The sequence below is a fragment of the Papilio xuthus genome, unplaced genomic scaffold, assembly GCF_000836235.2.
Source record: "Papilio xuthus unplaced genomic scaffold, Pxut_1.1 DF828952.1, whole genome shotgun sequence".
NCBI lineage: Eukaryota > Metazoa > Arthropoda > Insecta > Lepidoptera > Papilionidae > Papilio > Papilio xuthus.
Genome location: NW_013529697.1, coordinates 945,983 through 962,057, shown reverse-complemented (window position 1 = coordinate 962,057; position 16,075 = coordinate 945,983). Strand labels below are relative to the sequence as shown.

The 16,075-nt window shown below is 32.0% G+C and overlaps 2 protein-coding genes and 1 long non-coding RNA gene across 3 annotated transcripts in view; 2 read left to right on the top strand and 1 right to left on the bottom strand.

The window, feature by feature from the left end:
• The first annotated feature begins 174 nt into the window (after nucleotides 1-174).
• Nucleotides 175-5,228, top strand: LOC106125282 (uncharacterized protein CG5902). The gene is made up of 4 exons (XM_013322402.1): nucleotides 175-491; nucleotides 1,299-1,384; nucleotides 3,273-3,503; nucleotides 3,613-5,228. The coding sequence occupies exons 1-4, from the start codon at nucleotides 298-300 to the stop codon at nucleotides 3,765-3,767; spliced, it is 666 nt and encodes a 221-aa protein (XP_013177856.1). The 5' UTR covers nucleotides 175-297; the 3' UTR covers nucleotides 3,768-5,228.
• A 1,826-nt stretch (nucleotides 5,229-7,054) lies between these two features.
• On the bottom strand, nucleotides 7,055-8,607 carry LOC106124278 (uncharacterized). Its single transcript, XM_013320772.1, has 4 exons — nucleotides 8,340-8,607; nucleotides 7,921-8,092; nucleotides 7,507-7,638; nucleotides 7,055-7,352 (listed from the first exon to the last, which is right to left on the bottom strand). The coding sequence occupies exons 1-4, from the start codon at nucleotides 8,450-8,452 to the stop codon at nucleotides 7,116-7,118; spliced, it is 654 nt and encodes a 217-aa protein (XP_013176226.1). The 5' UTR covers nucleotides 8,453-8,607; the 3' UTR covers nucleotides 7,055-7,115.
• Nucleotides 8,608-14,990: 6,383 nt separating this feature from the next.
• The window catches only part of LOC106126053 (uncharacterized), a 5,536-nt gene continuing 4,451 nt past the window's right edge, over nucleotides 14,991-16,075 (top strand). The window contains exon 1 of the long non-coding RNA XR_001228308.1: nucleotides 14,991-15,968. This is a non-coding gene — a long non-coding RNA (uncharacterized LOC106126053). The remainder of the gene's footprint in view (nucleotides 15,969-16,075) is intronic.

The following is a 16,075-nucleotide window of genomic DNA, read 5'->3' as shown; positions in this document are numbered from 1 at the left end:
TCTAATTTTGTCCTTGGGTGAAAAAAAGTAACTTTCCGAAGTAACTAACAGTTGATATTTTTTATAATTCTTGTAAATTACGAAAGAGATCTGGTAAAAATATGAAGAAGTAGTTTTCTTCAATAATTCAAGATCTTAAAATAACATTTTTAATTTCACCAGTCAACACTGACATTGCATCTGTCACACACGTAGCAGAAAACCCCGAAGACGAGTGTGTGTTTGATTTCGTTTACTTTTTAATTGTGTGACTGCATTGTCTTATACTGTTAGAATATTACTTTTATACCAACCAATATGTCTTCAGTGTGTTGTGGAACCAAAAAACAGAAATTAAACAACTCGTATAGTAATAATGTTGAAAGACCTATAAATGGTTACCATGAGACTGTAGCAATTCCTGATATGTGTTACTTTTGTTTCGATGTTTTGTATTGTCAACTGCATAGTATGGACCCGCCACAAACGCCAAATTTCACTAATGAGGCCTAGTAAGTATCTATTACAATTTAACCTAAGAGTTAAATTGAGCTACACAAAAAATACAATTAGTTCTTTTTTCACAGAAGTCTTTTTATATCGAGTAGTTGTCATTCGAATTCTAACAAACTTTTCTAATGAGTTTATGTCATGACTATATAAATTTCGTGTATCTGTTTTAAAATATACCTACTAATGTTAAGTATAATAATAGGTTAGTCAGTTAAACAAAGGATGATTACTGACATTGATACTTTTGTTTTTTTTGTACAAGTGCTATGTTAAAGTAATTACAACTCTTTATACTAGAAAAATATCTGATTGTATACTATACATTCAGATTAAATTAATACTACATAGCTCTATTATATTGACACAACAAATGATTTTCTTATTGATAATCATCTATGAAAGTAAAAAAAACTGAGTGAGTTTCACACATTTTATGAAAAGTGGTATTTTAAATTAAAATAGATACAAGCATATAATAAATGATAAAAACTTCTTATGTATTTTATACAGCTATTCATACTTAATGCACGGCATTGATATGAGTACCAAATATGAATGGGTGGCTCATTGAATTATTTTCATACATATATTAAGGCTAAGTGCTGTAAGCTCTTGAAGACTCTTAACATACTTCTTTTTCAAGTGGTTTGACACTGATATTTCTACAATATAAATAGCTTTAAAAAATCTTTTTAATCATAAATTCCTGCATATTATAGTAAATATACTCACTTTAATACATCAAAAATCTAAGTCAATATAAAAATCCTTATGATTTATATTTGTATCTGAAATCTTGCTTCCAGTCCTTTGTTCGTAACATGGAAAATTGGCAAGGAGCACCGTCTTCGGGGTTGCATTGGCACATTTAATGCAATGCATTTACATTCGGGTGAGTGGACTCTGTGTGATTAAAAATACAATATTTTGTATATAGATCTTCTCAGTCAATGGATAGTAAGTGATAAATGCCCTTTGTTGTCAATAATACTAAAGTTTTTGTGTCTCACAGAAGTCTTTTTGTTGGAAAAAATATATTATGTGGTAAACTTGAATGGAAAGATGGTGATAGTGAATGAGTATTGTTGAATGTGTAAAAGCTGTTACTATATTCTCAAAAGTAGAGTTATTAAGGTCTAATTTTAAACCGAGTCTCAAATGTAACATCTTACTAATATTATTAATGCAAATGTTTAGATGGATAGATAGATAGATGGATGGATGGATGTTTGTTTCAAGGTATCTCCGGAACATCTGAACAGATCTAGCTGAAATTTGGCATAGATGTAGAACATAGTCTGGAAGAACACATAGGCTACTTATTTAGATTTTTAATTCCGCGCGGGCAGAGTGGAGGGCGACGGCTAGTAATAATATACAATTGAAAGCCTATTGCCATCTGCTTATGTAATAATCACATAACTCTTTGTTGCAAATATAATATTGGAATTTTGACTGTAGCCATCTAAGCAATTTTTAGAATTTAATAGCAATTATCTTTTATGAATTAAGGGGTAAATTATACATTCTGGGATTACAAAGGCAGCAGGAGTATCAACAGTTTATCTGGTAACCATGTCACAAGGATATGGATTCTCACAGTTTCATAGTGTACAGAGAAATGTGGATTATGGCCTAACTATGGTGTAATACATCAATTGCAGTGCTGAATAAAGGCGATTTATATTTAGAATAATGTTCTCGTCACTTTGTATTATGTGGTCTGGAAGATTCTATGGTTTTAGTTAGCGCAATGGCACTGTAAATAAAACGGATGGAGGAATACTGGCATTATCCAGGTGCATAGTAATTCTTCAATGTGGGACTGTAAGTGTTACTTAGACTTAGCATTAGATTCTGAATAAGGTAAAAATAATTTGATAAAGTAAAGCTTTCACTTTGGTTTATTGAGTTTCCATAATAGAAAAAAGTCGTATTTTTCATGATTGTGTTTTTTCGCTAATTATTAAATCATGTCGAGAAATAAACATATTTCCGAATTATATAAATCGACCTTTTCTCCTCTTGATATTGATATAATCCAAAAATATGGCTTTGTTTATTATTGATGAGAAAATTTGCATGTTCTAATAAATTCAGACGTGGTTGGTACGCAGCCAAGACGCTGTAACTCTATGTATTATTTGTGCCATGCTAAACTTTTAAGATATAAATCGTCTACCTAAAGATTAGAAAAATTCTTGCTATTTTCTATTTAAATGTAATAAATTTTGCTATGAAAAGTTTATATAAAGATGTAATCGTTATTATTTTAAAAGTATTGATTTTACGCATGACTGGCCGAAAATTCGCAAACCTCAGACAAGGTCGCGGTAAGTCGATCATAAAATAATTAAGCCGGTCTCAGATGCAAGTCACTGGCAGGACGTTTCAACTTAACTGATTTGTTTTTATGTCATTAATAAAAAAAATTAATGAAACTGTATTGTTTTCAACTATTCTTTATGTATACAAGAGAAGTGTCTTCTATTTGAAGTTTGTAAATAAAAATCAGGCAAATCAATTAGTTTGATAGATTTAGGAACCGCGTCATGTCAAGTTTAAATAATATAACGACGAAATATTTTGCTTAAACACTAGAAAAAATGTAAGATGTTCAAATTAACATGTACGGTTGTATGTGTAAGTTGAGGCGCATTGTTGTTTACCACCGTGCACACTAACGCCGAAATCCAAACTAACTTCAAATCTATGTTTTAACCAATCAAATCAAATAAAAAAAACCAACTAAACAAATTTTATAAAATCATCCTCCTCAGGTCTTCGGGAGTACGCAATAACGAGTGCGTTAAAGGATTCGCGCTTCACGCCCATCACGCGGGAGGAGGTGCCGCGGCTGTCGGTGTCAGTCTCCATCCTCCAGCACTTCGAGGAGGCCGAACACTACCTGGACTGGAAGCTGGGCAAGCACGGCATACGCATCGAGTTTGTCAGCGAGCGCGGCACCAAGCGCACAGCCACATACCTACCTCAAGTTGCCACAGAGCAAGGTATGGGAACCTCCACCTCCTCCATACTCATCTAAGTGTATCATGGAACATGTCAATTGACATCAATTATCAGAACGAATAATACAGAAATTTATTTAAATATTTGCAGGTTGGGACCAAATACAGACAATCGACTCGCTCCTAAGAAAGGGGGGTTACAAGGCGGCGATCACGGCCGACTTGCGGCGCAGCATTAAGCTGACGCGCTACCAGTCGGAGGAGGTGTCTGCCACTTACGGCGACTACATCAGCCAGCGCTGCTAGCACCCCGCCACCGGGGGGCGCCCCTACCCCGCGCCCCGCACAGACAAGCAATTGTTTACAACTGCTAGTGCAAGTTACAAATATTGTGTTAATAATAATTTAGTCTCTAAGTGTACAACATGTGTCGATCAGACGGGCCGATGTGAACACACCGATACGTTCAGCGCGCTCAAAAGTACAAGAAGTCAGAATTATGCTCAAAGTGGTTCCGGCATCGACGGGAGCGGCTTGTGTTTTGTCAATATCATGTAATATTAAGCTAATATCACTGCCAACGACATTCCTTAAAGGAAGAATTGAGGTGCCATCGAACCGATTCGCTACAGTCTCCAGGGGTATGTAATGTTTCGCTTAAAACGACATCTGCCTTGGTCCATACGATTATCGACTTTACGATTCGCAATTAAGTATCAATATTGTCAGTGCATTTGCAGTTCTGTTATATTTTTGTGTATGCCAGTGGCGAATTTGTTTTGGTTACGATATATTCACCCGTGTGAATCATGCTTAAAGTAAGGAATTATGTTTCACAGAACAAAATGAATCAAATTGTTTTATGATTTTACTTGTGAATAAATGCAATTGTATGGTACAAATGGCAGGTGTTTGTTTATGTTGAAATTAAATTTGAAGTATATTTCCATCCATTTACTCAATTGAACAGAGTTTATTAATATAGTGAATTTATTTTTATTTGAATTCCTGAATATTGGTTGTAGAGCAAAGAGTTTTATACAAAAGAACCATTTTTTAGGTTCCTTGAAATATTATATAGTTGAAAATATTTGCGTGAATACATTTTTAATTAAAGGAAATGTTAAAAGATTTTGTATCGTCTTTCCTAATTTTGATGTGAATTCACTTTGAACAGAGTTTTGACTTGACTTTTTTGGTTCTATGTTTTAATGTGCGTATCACAATAAAATGTAAAATTCTGTAGTTTTATGGTGTGCATCTCCATTTTTGAATGAACAAACAATCTACGAAAATTAAATTGTTCCTTTTTCTATGTTAATATATTTGTGTCAATTGTCTTTAATATTATGAGGATGTGATTAGTTTATATTTTTTAAAATTAAAAAAAATGTAAATCCTATTAGACTGACTTGGTATATCGTATTATTTGTGTGTTCATTCTTTATGTTTTCGATATATTAGTAACAATTGTGATACGCACATAAAATTATTGCAAAACATATTATAAATATGACTATAATATTTACAGCAGCTTTTTAAATTGTGTTAATGTTGCTTGTTTTAAAATATTTTTAAAATATCAAATTGGATAGTGACAATATTATGTTGTTGATTGGTGTTGGATCATTATTTTGCAGATAAACTTTGTGCACAACCACTGGACTGTACAGGGTGATCTTTTATCATGTACCATAATAATAATTTTAAAAAATTGAACTGTTTTAACATGTTTTCATATGTTTTAAGGATATGAATATAATTAGATCTTTAGGATTTTTTTCAAAAAAGAATTCACTCAAGGCATAGATTATAAATAGATAATAAACAATTGGTTAGTGAAAAAATTTGTATTTTTTTTTCTGGCGTATGTTATTCAGACCAAAGGACCTACGTTGGTGTCCTGGTTTCAACATAGCAGATCTTTTTCAGGTTTTATAATTTAGCTATTCATAGTACTTATTCTTGTGATAACAATAATTGGTGTAGAAATAATTATGTAAGCTATAGAATTTAAAGGAAAATAATAAAAAAAATTAAATAATCTTAAAAACCAAAAAAATTCCTTCCTTATCATAGATAAGTCTTGTTTAAATAAAAAAGCATTTTAGCATTATTTGTCGTAACATGATTGTGTTTTTTTATTCATAAAATATACATAAGGGGAACACTTAACAATTTCATTAACTAGATAATTTTTAATGTCAAATATATAAAGTTCTGCTATATTGAATAATATCATATGCCCTATTAGAAAGCTAGGATTTTAAACTAGATATATTCAAGTAAATTGTATTTGTATGTAAAAAAAGACCAGCGGTTTGTTCATGACGATAATTATTCTAAGGTTGGTATTAGAGCAGAGGTTGTCAACTTTTAATGTGTGCTTACTATTCATATATTTTCCAATCTCTGATTCAAATTACTGATCATTGTAGGTTGACTACCACTGCATTAGAACGTTTAATAAATGAAGAACATAAAATAAAAATTACATTTTTCAATTAAATCCTTCTTAGAGAAAAAATATAAACCTATAAGATTATATTTAATTAAAGCATAATATATTATTATTGAAACAGATAATTGTCTGAATTTTCTTGTATATCTTAATAATTTATGAACCGGAAAATGAGTGATTTATTTCAAAATGTAGATAAATTTATCTACTTTCAGAGTTTCTCAAATTGTTTCTCCTATTTCATGTCTTTAAAACTTTAAACAATGAATATTTTCTGGTATGCAAATAAACAAACAATGTCTAAGGAGAGCCGTATTTTTAATTGATAGGTGCTATTTGTACTTTAAAAAATACATAAAAATAATCAAAATCTATAAATTAATATTTACCAAAAAATGTTTTCTAAATCTCTCCTCATAATAAAGGGTCTAGAACATGACTACAATAATTAAAATTTTTGTTGGATACAGAATAAAAAAAATAAATGAATAATTCATCACATAGAGTAATGCAATTTTATCTTGACGCACAACATTAGTTAAATATTTAGTTATTCCTAACTTTTTTTAATATGTCAATTTGTCGCAAAATTGTAAAAACGAAAACAACAATACCATAAAATTTTAATAGCACATTTCTTATTAATTCAATTACCGTCTTTTTGTGAAAATATTTGATATCACTTAACACTATGTGTTAAATCAAATCACTTGTCCTTCCTTTAAATTAATAACTGAACAATAATTTATGTCATTTGAACTTTTTAAATTACCGTCATCGTATTTGAAGATAGGTCAAGCATTGTTGGTATTGGAGAATGGGGCAGGTTTTTGAAATCTCTATAATATTGCACTAACAAATGTCATTAGATTTAAGGGGTGGTTTTGCATGTGTTCAAAACTTAGTAGTTAAATATATTTCATCTGATTACAGTTGTGTGTATTAGTTGTTCGTTTTTTTGTAATTCGTAAATATAAATAAAAGAACTAATAATATAGGTTATACTAAATATTTATGTCTTTTACTTTTAATATCCAAAAGCCATAGTGTGTTTCTCTGAATCACATCCAGAGGCATATGAATAGTGTAACACAGCACTATCCCATTTAAAGGTAAGGTATTAAAAGATAAATTCGGTTTAAAACTATCTCTATTTACATATATAACATCACACTATATAACTACTGAAAATACTAAAACATCCCTTTTTCTTCCATGACCTTTTTTTCAATTTCCATTAGTTTTGTCTTTAGTGTAAATGTATTTTTCATTTCAAAATAAGTTAATATAGAGGATGCTACCATTTGTATTGCTACCATGTATGTTAAAGTTGGATTGAAAGGTCTAGTTTTAATCCTCAAAAAGTTAAACATGGTTTTCGGACCTTCTCTAAGGTCTGGCACTCGGTAGGTGCCATATCTATTGGCAAGCTGGAAAAAAATATTACATTACTATTGTCTTAGACTTTAGCTGGATATTTCTGTACACAGTCAATATGTGTTCCCCTTAGTGTAGATTTACTTTCAGAAATCCACACTAAGAGACTGTTTTGTGACAGTATGACAGACCTTATTTTTTACTCACCATAAGAGTACATGTTGGTCCAAGCACCAGAGGATATGCAGTTCCTAGTACTACTTGTACCAAACCAGATCGAACCTCATAACAGATTGGACATGTATCTAACTTCATTAGTAACATATCCGTTGATACAATCTGTTGAACAAATTTGTTGGATAAAATTTTAGAATAGGCATTTAATATTTTAACTCCTTAATATAGCATTGGTTAAAATATCAGTTAAGGTAACTAAAACCTTAGATAATACTGACCCCCATAAACTATCTTGTAAAAAAATACAATATCAAAACTATGCACTTGATTATTACATCTGAGTATTTTCAGTGTCTTTGATGAAATAACTAGTTTTGACTGTACTTGATAGTAAATAAAATAATCATGAAAAAGAATCGCATTTCATCATGGATTAGTACATACATGCCTGTGGAACAAAGCTGTCAGTATTCCTGGCAGAACAGTTACAGGTATCACAGATGCAAAATATCCATAGGTACCAAGCTTCAACTTATGTCGGAAGTGGTTGTTTATTAAAAGACCGCATATGCTGTTTATTCCTCCAAGAATAGCTGGCGAGTATCTTAGCGCCCATCTGAAAAACCAATTTTATCACTTTAGTAATAGTTTCTGCATCAAAACGTTAGTGCGTATTTTGAGTGTATGTCACTTTAATTATCTGTAATTAAGTAGTGCCTTAAATTATTATATATCTTAGCCTGGATAATAGGTAACTTTTAAATACATTGTCCAGTTTTCTCCAAAATATATATTTTTTGATGATTTGACAATTTTATTTCCAGCTCATTTAATGATTATACAAAAAAAAATAATATACTTACGTATCTGAAAAGGTGTTCCAATTGCTTACTATATCCCAAATATATGTAGTAGCTTCTATTTCGCTCAGAACCACTGCATCTTCTGGAATATCCTTCGATTTTATCAAAGCCATTTTGGGAACTGACTGTTCTCAAAGATCTATAAGATTATATAGGCTAAAGTCAGTACTACAATTTCATTTTAATTTATAAAAACGAAAGATATTCGATAGACCGACATAACCTCAATTTATTTATGTTTTCAGTTGACAATTTCAACTTTCGTACGTTTCGTGACATTGACATTACAAACTATATTGCCATAATATATGCAAGACATATTTTGGTAATAATTTTGAACATTTTATACCGTATTTAGTAAGATTAGAAGAAGAAGTAGGCGTTGGATTTTCTTGGCCGATTTTAACTTTAACTTGTTTCTAAAATATCCGGAATCTTTTAATATTTTGTTACTCATTGTTCACATAAAGCCCCGCTTGCTATATATGCTTGTACCTAGTTTACGCATGCCAGCAAGCTAACATGCAATGCGATGGCACGACAGTTGATTTTGTGAACGTTACGAGCTTGCTAGTGGAGGGAGAGGTCGAGGGGAGGTACGAAAACGAAATTCAAAAGCTTTTATATGTACATATCTACGTCGTGTAAGTAATCGTTTTGTGTGGATTGCATAGTGATGGCCCACGATACTGATGGGGTGTTATTTTTTAAAAAAAAATATACTGGAATTGGTAAGCTTAACTGAATTATTGTGTATTAAAATTTTATTTTCAGTTCATAAGCAAAATAAAACACATACCATTTATAATTAAAATTATTTATTATCCTTCATTATATTTCTAGCATACTAAACGTAATAAGTGTATAATAATAAATAATTGAATAGTAATTTACTTTTGAAATATTTCAGCAATATACATATTAATAACTTGATAATAAGTTTAATTAATTAACTAAACTAGACATGCAAAGTAGGCAAATTTATTGTATTAGTTCCATAGTAAGTGATTTAATGAATCTATTTCTTTGGTTCAACAAATCTCGCCAATGAAACAGAAAAACATTATTTAAATAATAGAAGAAAGGTTAATAATAAAAAACAATACCTATCGGCTTTTCAAATAAGTGACCATAATCTCTTATTTTACAATCTTTGGCGATCTTTAACAATATACGAGAATAAATATTTCAAATAGCCTAGCTATTAAATGCAATGAAGAATATTACTTTGTTTTTATCCATAATATATCATTCAAGACATAAAAACAATCATGTCATATTATTTTAAAACATTTAACTAACTTCGTACGATTTAGAAGATTACATAAAAATCGATATATTTTCAAGAAAAGCTGCGTTTACTTCAAAATAACTTTCATATTCCAAAATCGTATCATTCCAACTTTGAGCACAGCTTTTAAAATTACTGTTTAAGTGTTTACTGTACGACTTTCATAATATAATTTACTTTCATAAAAGCGTATAATAAATCTGGTCTGTTATATAATGTCTGTTTGTTTAAACATCTTATTATCTAAGAGGAGAAAGCTGTCGCAACTATTCGTATGCTCGCTAATTTATTATCAACTAAAGCCAAACGAACATATATTGGTGCTGTGCTCATAGCTGGAAATGAAATTCATCAAACTTTATTAGAAGATGGTAAGTTCTTGCTACACAACGGTCCATGTCCTTATGAATTAACGTAAACAATTAGACATACATTATCTTCTTAACTATGTTTGACCTAGAATACATATTTTGATATTGATAATAATTTAATTAAATTTAAAAAGTTGTCTTGTTATCTTTATCAACATGTAAAAACACTAAACAACTTTACATTTTAATAAAAATATGATTCTTGTGGTTCATTCATTATTTAAATGTATCTACAGAAACATAAGACAATTGTATTTGCAAAACAATTACACATATGTCGGTAGTATCTAATTATACAATAAATTCTACTAGATGAAACAATTTTTTTTGGCGATTTTAAAAATTTCATGGTCAAGAGTCCACATGAAGGAAAGATTTTTATTACGTTTCACTTACGTAGGTAACTAATCAACACACCTGTGTTTCACAAATATTAATTTGAAAAATTCTTTTACGTGTAAAATACATTGATTTTCAATGTTTATAATTACTTATCACTTAATATTTATTTCATAATTTAGTTAATGATAAAATAAAAACGGGAGTACAATGTTGATACGTAGAATAGGTTCAATGGACGAACGATACAAGCGTATATCACAGATGCCTCGGCATCCCTTTGCTAAGCTAAATCTGAACAGCTAAACTGCCCTAAAACTGCTAACGAACCAAATCTGGTGGATCTTCGGACTTTTGTTTGACAAGTCGTTTGAGATTCTACTAATCGTAATCTTAGTTGATCAGGTACAGTTAATTTTAGTATCCACATCTTTTCGCAGAAAAAGTGTTACAAGTAATAGTGGTAGAGCCCACAATAATTTCTTTTGCACGAATTGGCCAGTTCGACCGGTGAAATGCCACGACCACATAGATTGACGACAAGTGTGAAATGGAAGTCATATCGCGTTTCGTCTGATGAGTACTGTACGAATGCCTAATTATAGTCCTCTTCCCCTTCCCATCCTTTACTTATAAGGAAGGAATGGGAAGAGGAGGTGACTGGCAGAGGATTTTCTGCGCCTTTCCTCCTCTCCCGATTAAAGGTAGGTGTCGCATCAGCATTTGCAGATGTCTATGGGCAGCGGTCGCTCATTAGCCACCTTTCACTATAGGAAATTAGATATTTATTTTGTACAGTTACTGATTTTGCGACAATGCGTTCAAACATGCTCCGATCTACTAAGGTTTCGATTGATAATCGTTTTACCGAATTCGATTTTACAGTTTAACGAAAAGCGATCTTGGTATGAATAAACCTAGGCAGAACGGCACGGGATTTACTTTAAACTATTCAATATAAGTTATCCAGAACAATGTATAGAGTCTTACTGTATAATTCTGCGTTTTAACTTTCAACCTAAGTTGCCCTTATTTACATTTTTACTGGTAACAATTAACAATGAAACGAAAGAACGGACATAACTTTTAATCCGCATCTTATATATGTAGAGAATTTCATGAAACGGTGACATGGTATTGTGATAATTACTCGTAGATTTTAGATCAACTGGTTACTTTGATATGAGGAAACCAAGCAACTAGCACAGTGTTATAAAAACTTGTAATTGTCAATGATTATGATTTCCACTTAGCAATATAACAGTGACACCCTGTCATCCGTCCGAGCGGCCCCGGGACAAAAGGCTAGTAAGCTCCTAAATTAGATATGATGTCAAAAATGTCCAAACATTTCTGATAACAATGAAAATTAGGTTGCACGTATTGTGTTGCTTCCTTATCAACATTATAGAATACATAGTGGTGATGTATTTTCCATAAAAAGTAACACAAATTGCTATTTTTATAATGTATGGAAAGTATCTAATTTTGTTAGTAAAAGCTTACTCGATACATAGAATAAAGGTTTATTACAGAAGTGTAGGACTTGGCGCAGATGTCGCGGTGAATAACTTCTTACTAATAACGTTACAAATAGCCACATTTTTTTATTGTTTATAACCGATTAAAATATTACTTCTGGCAACTCTGGCAAAGAGTTAAACCAATGACAGTGGAGAATTATTATTTCATTTTCGTTTCATAATTACGTACCAATAATTAATGTTTATACTTTTACAACGAGTTTGATATTGCACGAAAGAGTACAAAGAATTTTTTTTAAGAAAATCCGTTTAAAATGTTTTCAATTTCGGCTTAGACTTTCACCTAATTTGTATCTAAAGGTAAATATCATAAGCAATTAATACGCCCTATGCAGTGTACCGTTTTTCGAATTTAAATATTTTGTCGGACGGCGTGATTTTTTTAACTCAATAAGTAACAATACATTGCCATCATAAAGCGACATTGTCCCGTTGAAATGTCAGTTGACCTACCAAATTCTTCTCTATTTACACGACAATACCCTTAATTTCATTCTATAATTATTTTATTTAAAATTTTATAAATATGATAGAAGTAATGAATTCCAATTACACTACTTTTGTGTTAAATTCATTTTTATTATGTGTTTTTTTAGTTTTAGTTAGTACAAATTGTTAACTTAAGAAATGGCAACACCAATTTCCTTCATATTATCCAGTACAAATATCGTTCGCTTAAGTTTTTTTTTAATTTCATGGCGGGAATAAGAATAAGTGTATTTTAAATATTTCCCAGTGTTTGATACTTTTATATTTGTTTAGAATTATTACATAGTTTTAAAAATGTTAAGTTTACAGATCAATTTACATTACTCCCTTGTTCTTGTCAATGAGTCCAATATACTCAAATGTTCGTCTTTCTTCTACTTCAAATCATTCTAAATTAATTAATTTATAAAAAAACAAGTGTTTGCGAAGGATTAAGCATGAAACAATATTCTGGATAACTTATGAAACAAAACTTCATTACACTAAAATTGATAGTAAATGTTATAAAGCGTTTAGTTTGAAGTAACAGTGTAAGTACAGTAGTCAGTAGCATTAGATTTAATAAAAATACAAAAGTAGTTTTAGCAAATACTCTAAATTAGAATAAGATCTAAGATTGTGTTAATACGTAAAGTATGTATAGTATTAAGTGGATAATCGTGTGCTTGAAGCTAAACTATGCTAAGCGATAGGAAAAATAAATAACAGAAGGAGATATGACTAGATAATTTTGTTTCATTACTAGGATCTACATAAAAGCACTATGCGCATCTCCCCATATCTTTATAATATAAATAGATATATAATCGTATGAATAATTATTTCGAATCCTTATATTTGTTTCTTCTCCCGATTAAGATATTGGCATTCAACTTACTAACTAGAAACGAACGGTGGTCGGATGCGTTTTTTGTTTTTTATATCGTACGACACGTAACAACACGACATATCTCTTCACGTACGAAACTAATCGATGCTCGTTCGACTCGCGGCTCCCTTTGCACCGATCGGTGCTTAATTTACCTACTTTCCTAAATAACCATACTCCGATTTTAATCCCAACACAAACTTTTCAAACATTCTCGTGTGCAATATGTAATTCCATAACTACGCAAGCGTCGCGACGAGATCAAATAGCAGGAATATAAAAATATTCGAAGAAAAAAAAAGTTTCAATTTGATTTTAGACTAAAATTTCGAGTGGCAGCTAAAATTGCTAATAACGATTTGGATGACTTTATTTATACCCCTCAATCATTCAATTTACATTTTGCAGACATTCATGTTTTAAAAATTAAATAAGAAATCATAAATTAGGTAGTGAACAGTTGGTTAAAACAAAGAAGCCAAGCAGAATTATCCTTGTTGCGAGTGAGATGAAGATGAGGGATTCGGTTACGCTACGATAGTTACGAGAGAGTATAAAAATTCGCGACAGACTACAGTGGACCCGAGAGTGATGCGGGGTGGCCGATGCACTATCAAATGAGTCCCGACACTCGGCCCCTGAATGCAAGAACTGCCGAGATGCAATCGCTGTTATTTTCGCGATAACAGTCAGAGGACAAGAGTCGGAATCGGAGAGATCGGCAAAATCTGCCGACATGAAAACATTTAGATACATTTAAATAATTGCAAAGCATACCCTGTATCCTAGAATCACTTTATGGGCGATCGTTTTATACATTCAGAAGGACTCATTTAATCTATTACAAACGTCTGCGTTGCCGCAATATATCTTTAGGGAATTTAATTTTAATCAGTATAAAGATATAAGTACAATATCATTAACAGCCCGCGAAAGCATCGCCTCACGGCTGTGGTTCGCGGGCGCATTATTCCTACATTACCCACGAGGTGATATTATCGATAGTCGATATATACTTAGTATACGTGTTCCGGTTTGGCATCGATTTACTATGTAACCTAAATGTGCGCGGCGCGAGTGCGGTGGAGCGCACCCGACGCCGGCGCCGCTCCGCTGCCTGCTCTACCACGCTGCACGAGTCGAGTCCGACACGACCGCCTTGCGCGCAACACAACTGGCTCGCGGTCGTCCCGCGAGTCGGCCTTCCACTCCTAACATATCCTCACATTATCTTCTAACAACGCTACCCTCTACACGCAACGGACCGCCCGGCTACGTTATGCGATAATATTTCCCTATCTACAAGGCCGTCTCGTCACGTGTAAAGAATCCCCGCATTGTTGAATGCGGGCCCAACAGTCGTTTTACTCAACGAGACCACGTCGACGAATAATCTAAAATGGTAACAAAACACGATTTATAAATAAAAGATCATAAATTGAAACGATGCTAAAACATTTTAAAAAGCTTAACAATATATTGCACGATAGTGAGAATTAGAGAAAAAAGAACTAGAATAGAATAGAATTTAATTAACGATATCGCACATTGCTCGCGATGAGTTTTTATGCGTAGGACTTATTCGTAAATCATAATAGCCTAAAACTAGAATACTATATCAATATAATATAATTATTTGTGTAAATATAAAGTTCTATGTCTTGTGGTGAGTGTAATATTTGACTAGAGGCGAACGGCGGCCGTGCGATCACTACCGCACGCGGTTTCTATCCTCCTAGTACCCCCATACCCACTCCCCCTCCCCTTCCCAACCACACACAGAAATTACCATCAGTGGCAGGAAAACTACCAATAGTTAAAGTTTAAAAATAGCTGTTATTCGTTGGGTAAATTATCATCTAACCTTCAAGTTTACGGGACATAAAATAATTTGCTTGTATTTAGCGCAGATAATTTTTCATAAAATGTACCTATCTAATTGAATTCTGTGTGAGGTTAGCGTTAACTCTGAGCTCACTACCTTTAATAATATTTACATATGAATTTTGCATCGTTCATTTAAGTTTAGCGCAGTGTTGCTATTATTTTAATATAATTTGCTAACCATTAAAATGCTAATAATAAGCTTAAATACATATATAAATGTTATTTCAAGTTTTATAATACAAATGTACTATATCAATGCAAGTATTATGTAACGCCAATAGAGTAAGCATTACAAAAAACGGACGGAAATGTATGGTATAATAAATGTTTGAATAATTCATATGTAAGCGGAATAAACTATTTATCTTTTCAGTTAGAATACAGTAATAGTTTGTGCGCCTGACAAAGTCAGTCAAATGAATGATTAGCAAATGAATATATTGTTTAATAAGAGGAGAGCATAGGCATCGAGTATGTCGAATGTTTTACCAAAGTCCTGAGGATAGTGGACTCAGAGTTGTTACTGTATTTTTATAAATAGCGTACATCTATATTTTTCAAGCAATTATCAATATGGATTAGTTTGAAGAAATTCTTAATTTGATATCATATAATTACAGGATAACGAAGACATTGTATATTTGGATTATTTTTAACGCTTCTTATAAAAATACTAAGCAACAGCTTACAGTGTTGCCAATATAACGCCGTTCGGCGCGAAATGGATTTAATTTGGCGCGAAAACGGCAGTTGTTATTTGGCAGTGACATAAGCTGTTGCACTCTCCTACGTCACCCACCGGGGCAGGAACCCGCCAGCGCGCACGCTTTAACATCTAAGGTATCTCAGTATTATTTAAAATTTATATTGGTACATTTTGATTATGAATCTATCATTGTCTGTAGAAATTACGCTAGTTTTTTTTTGCATTATGATCGCTCGCGCAC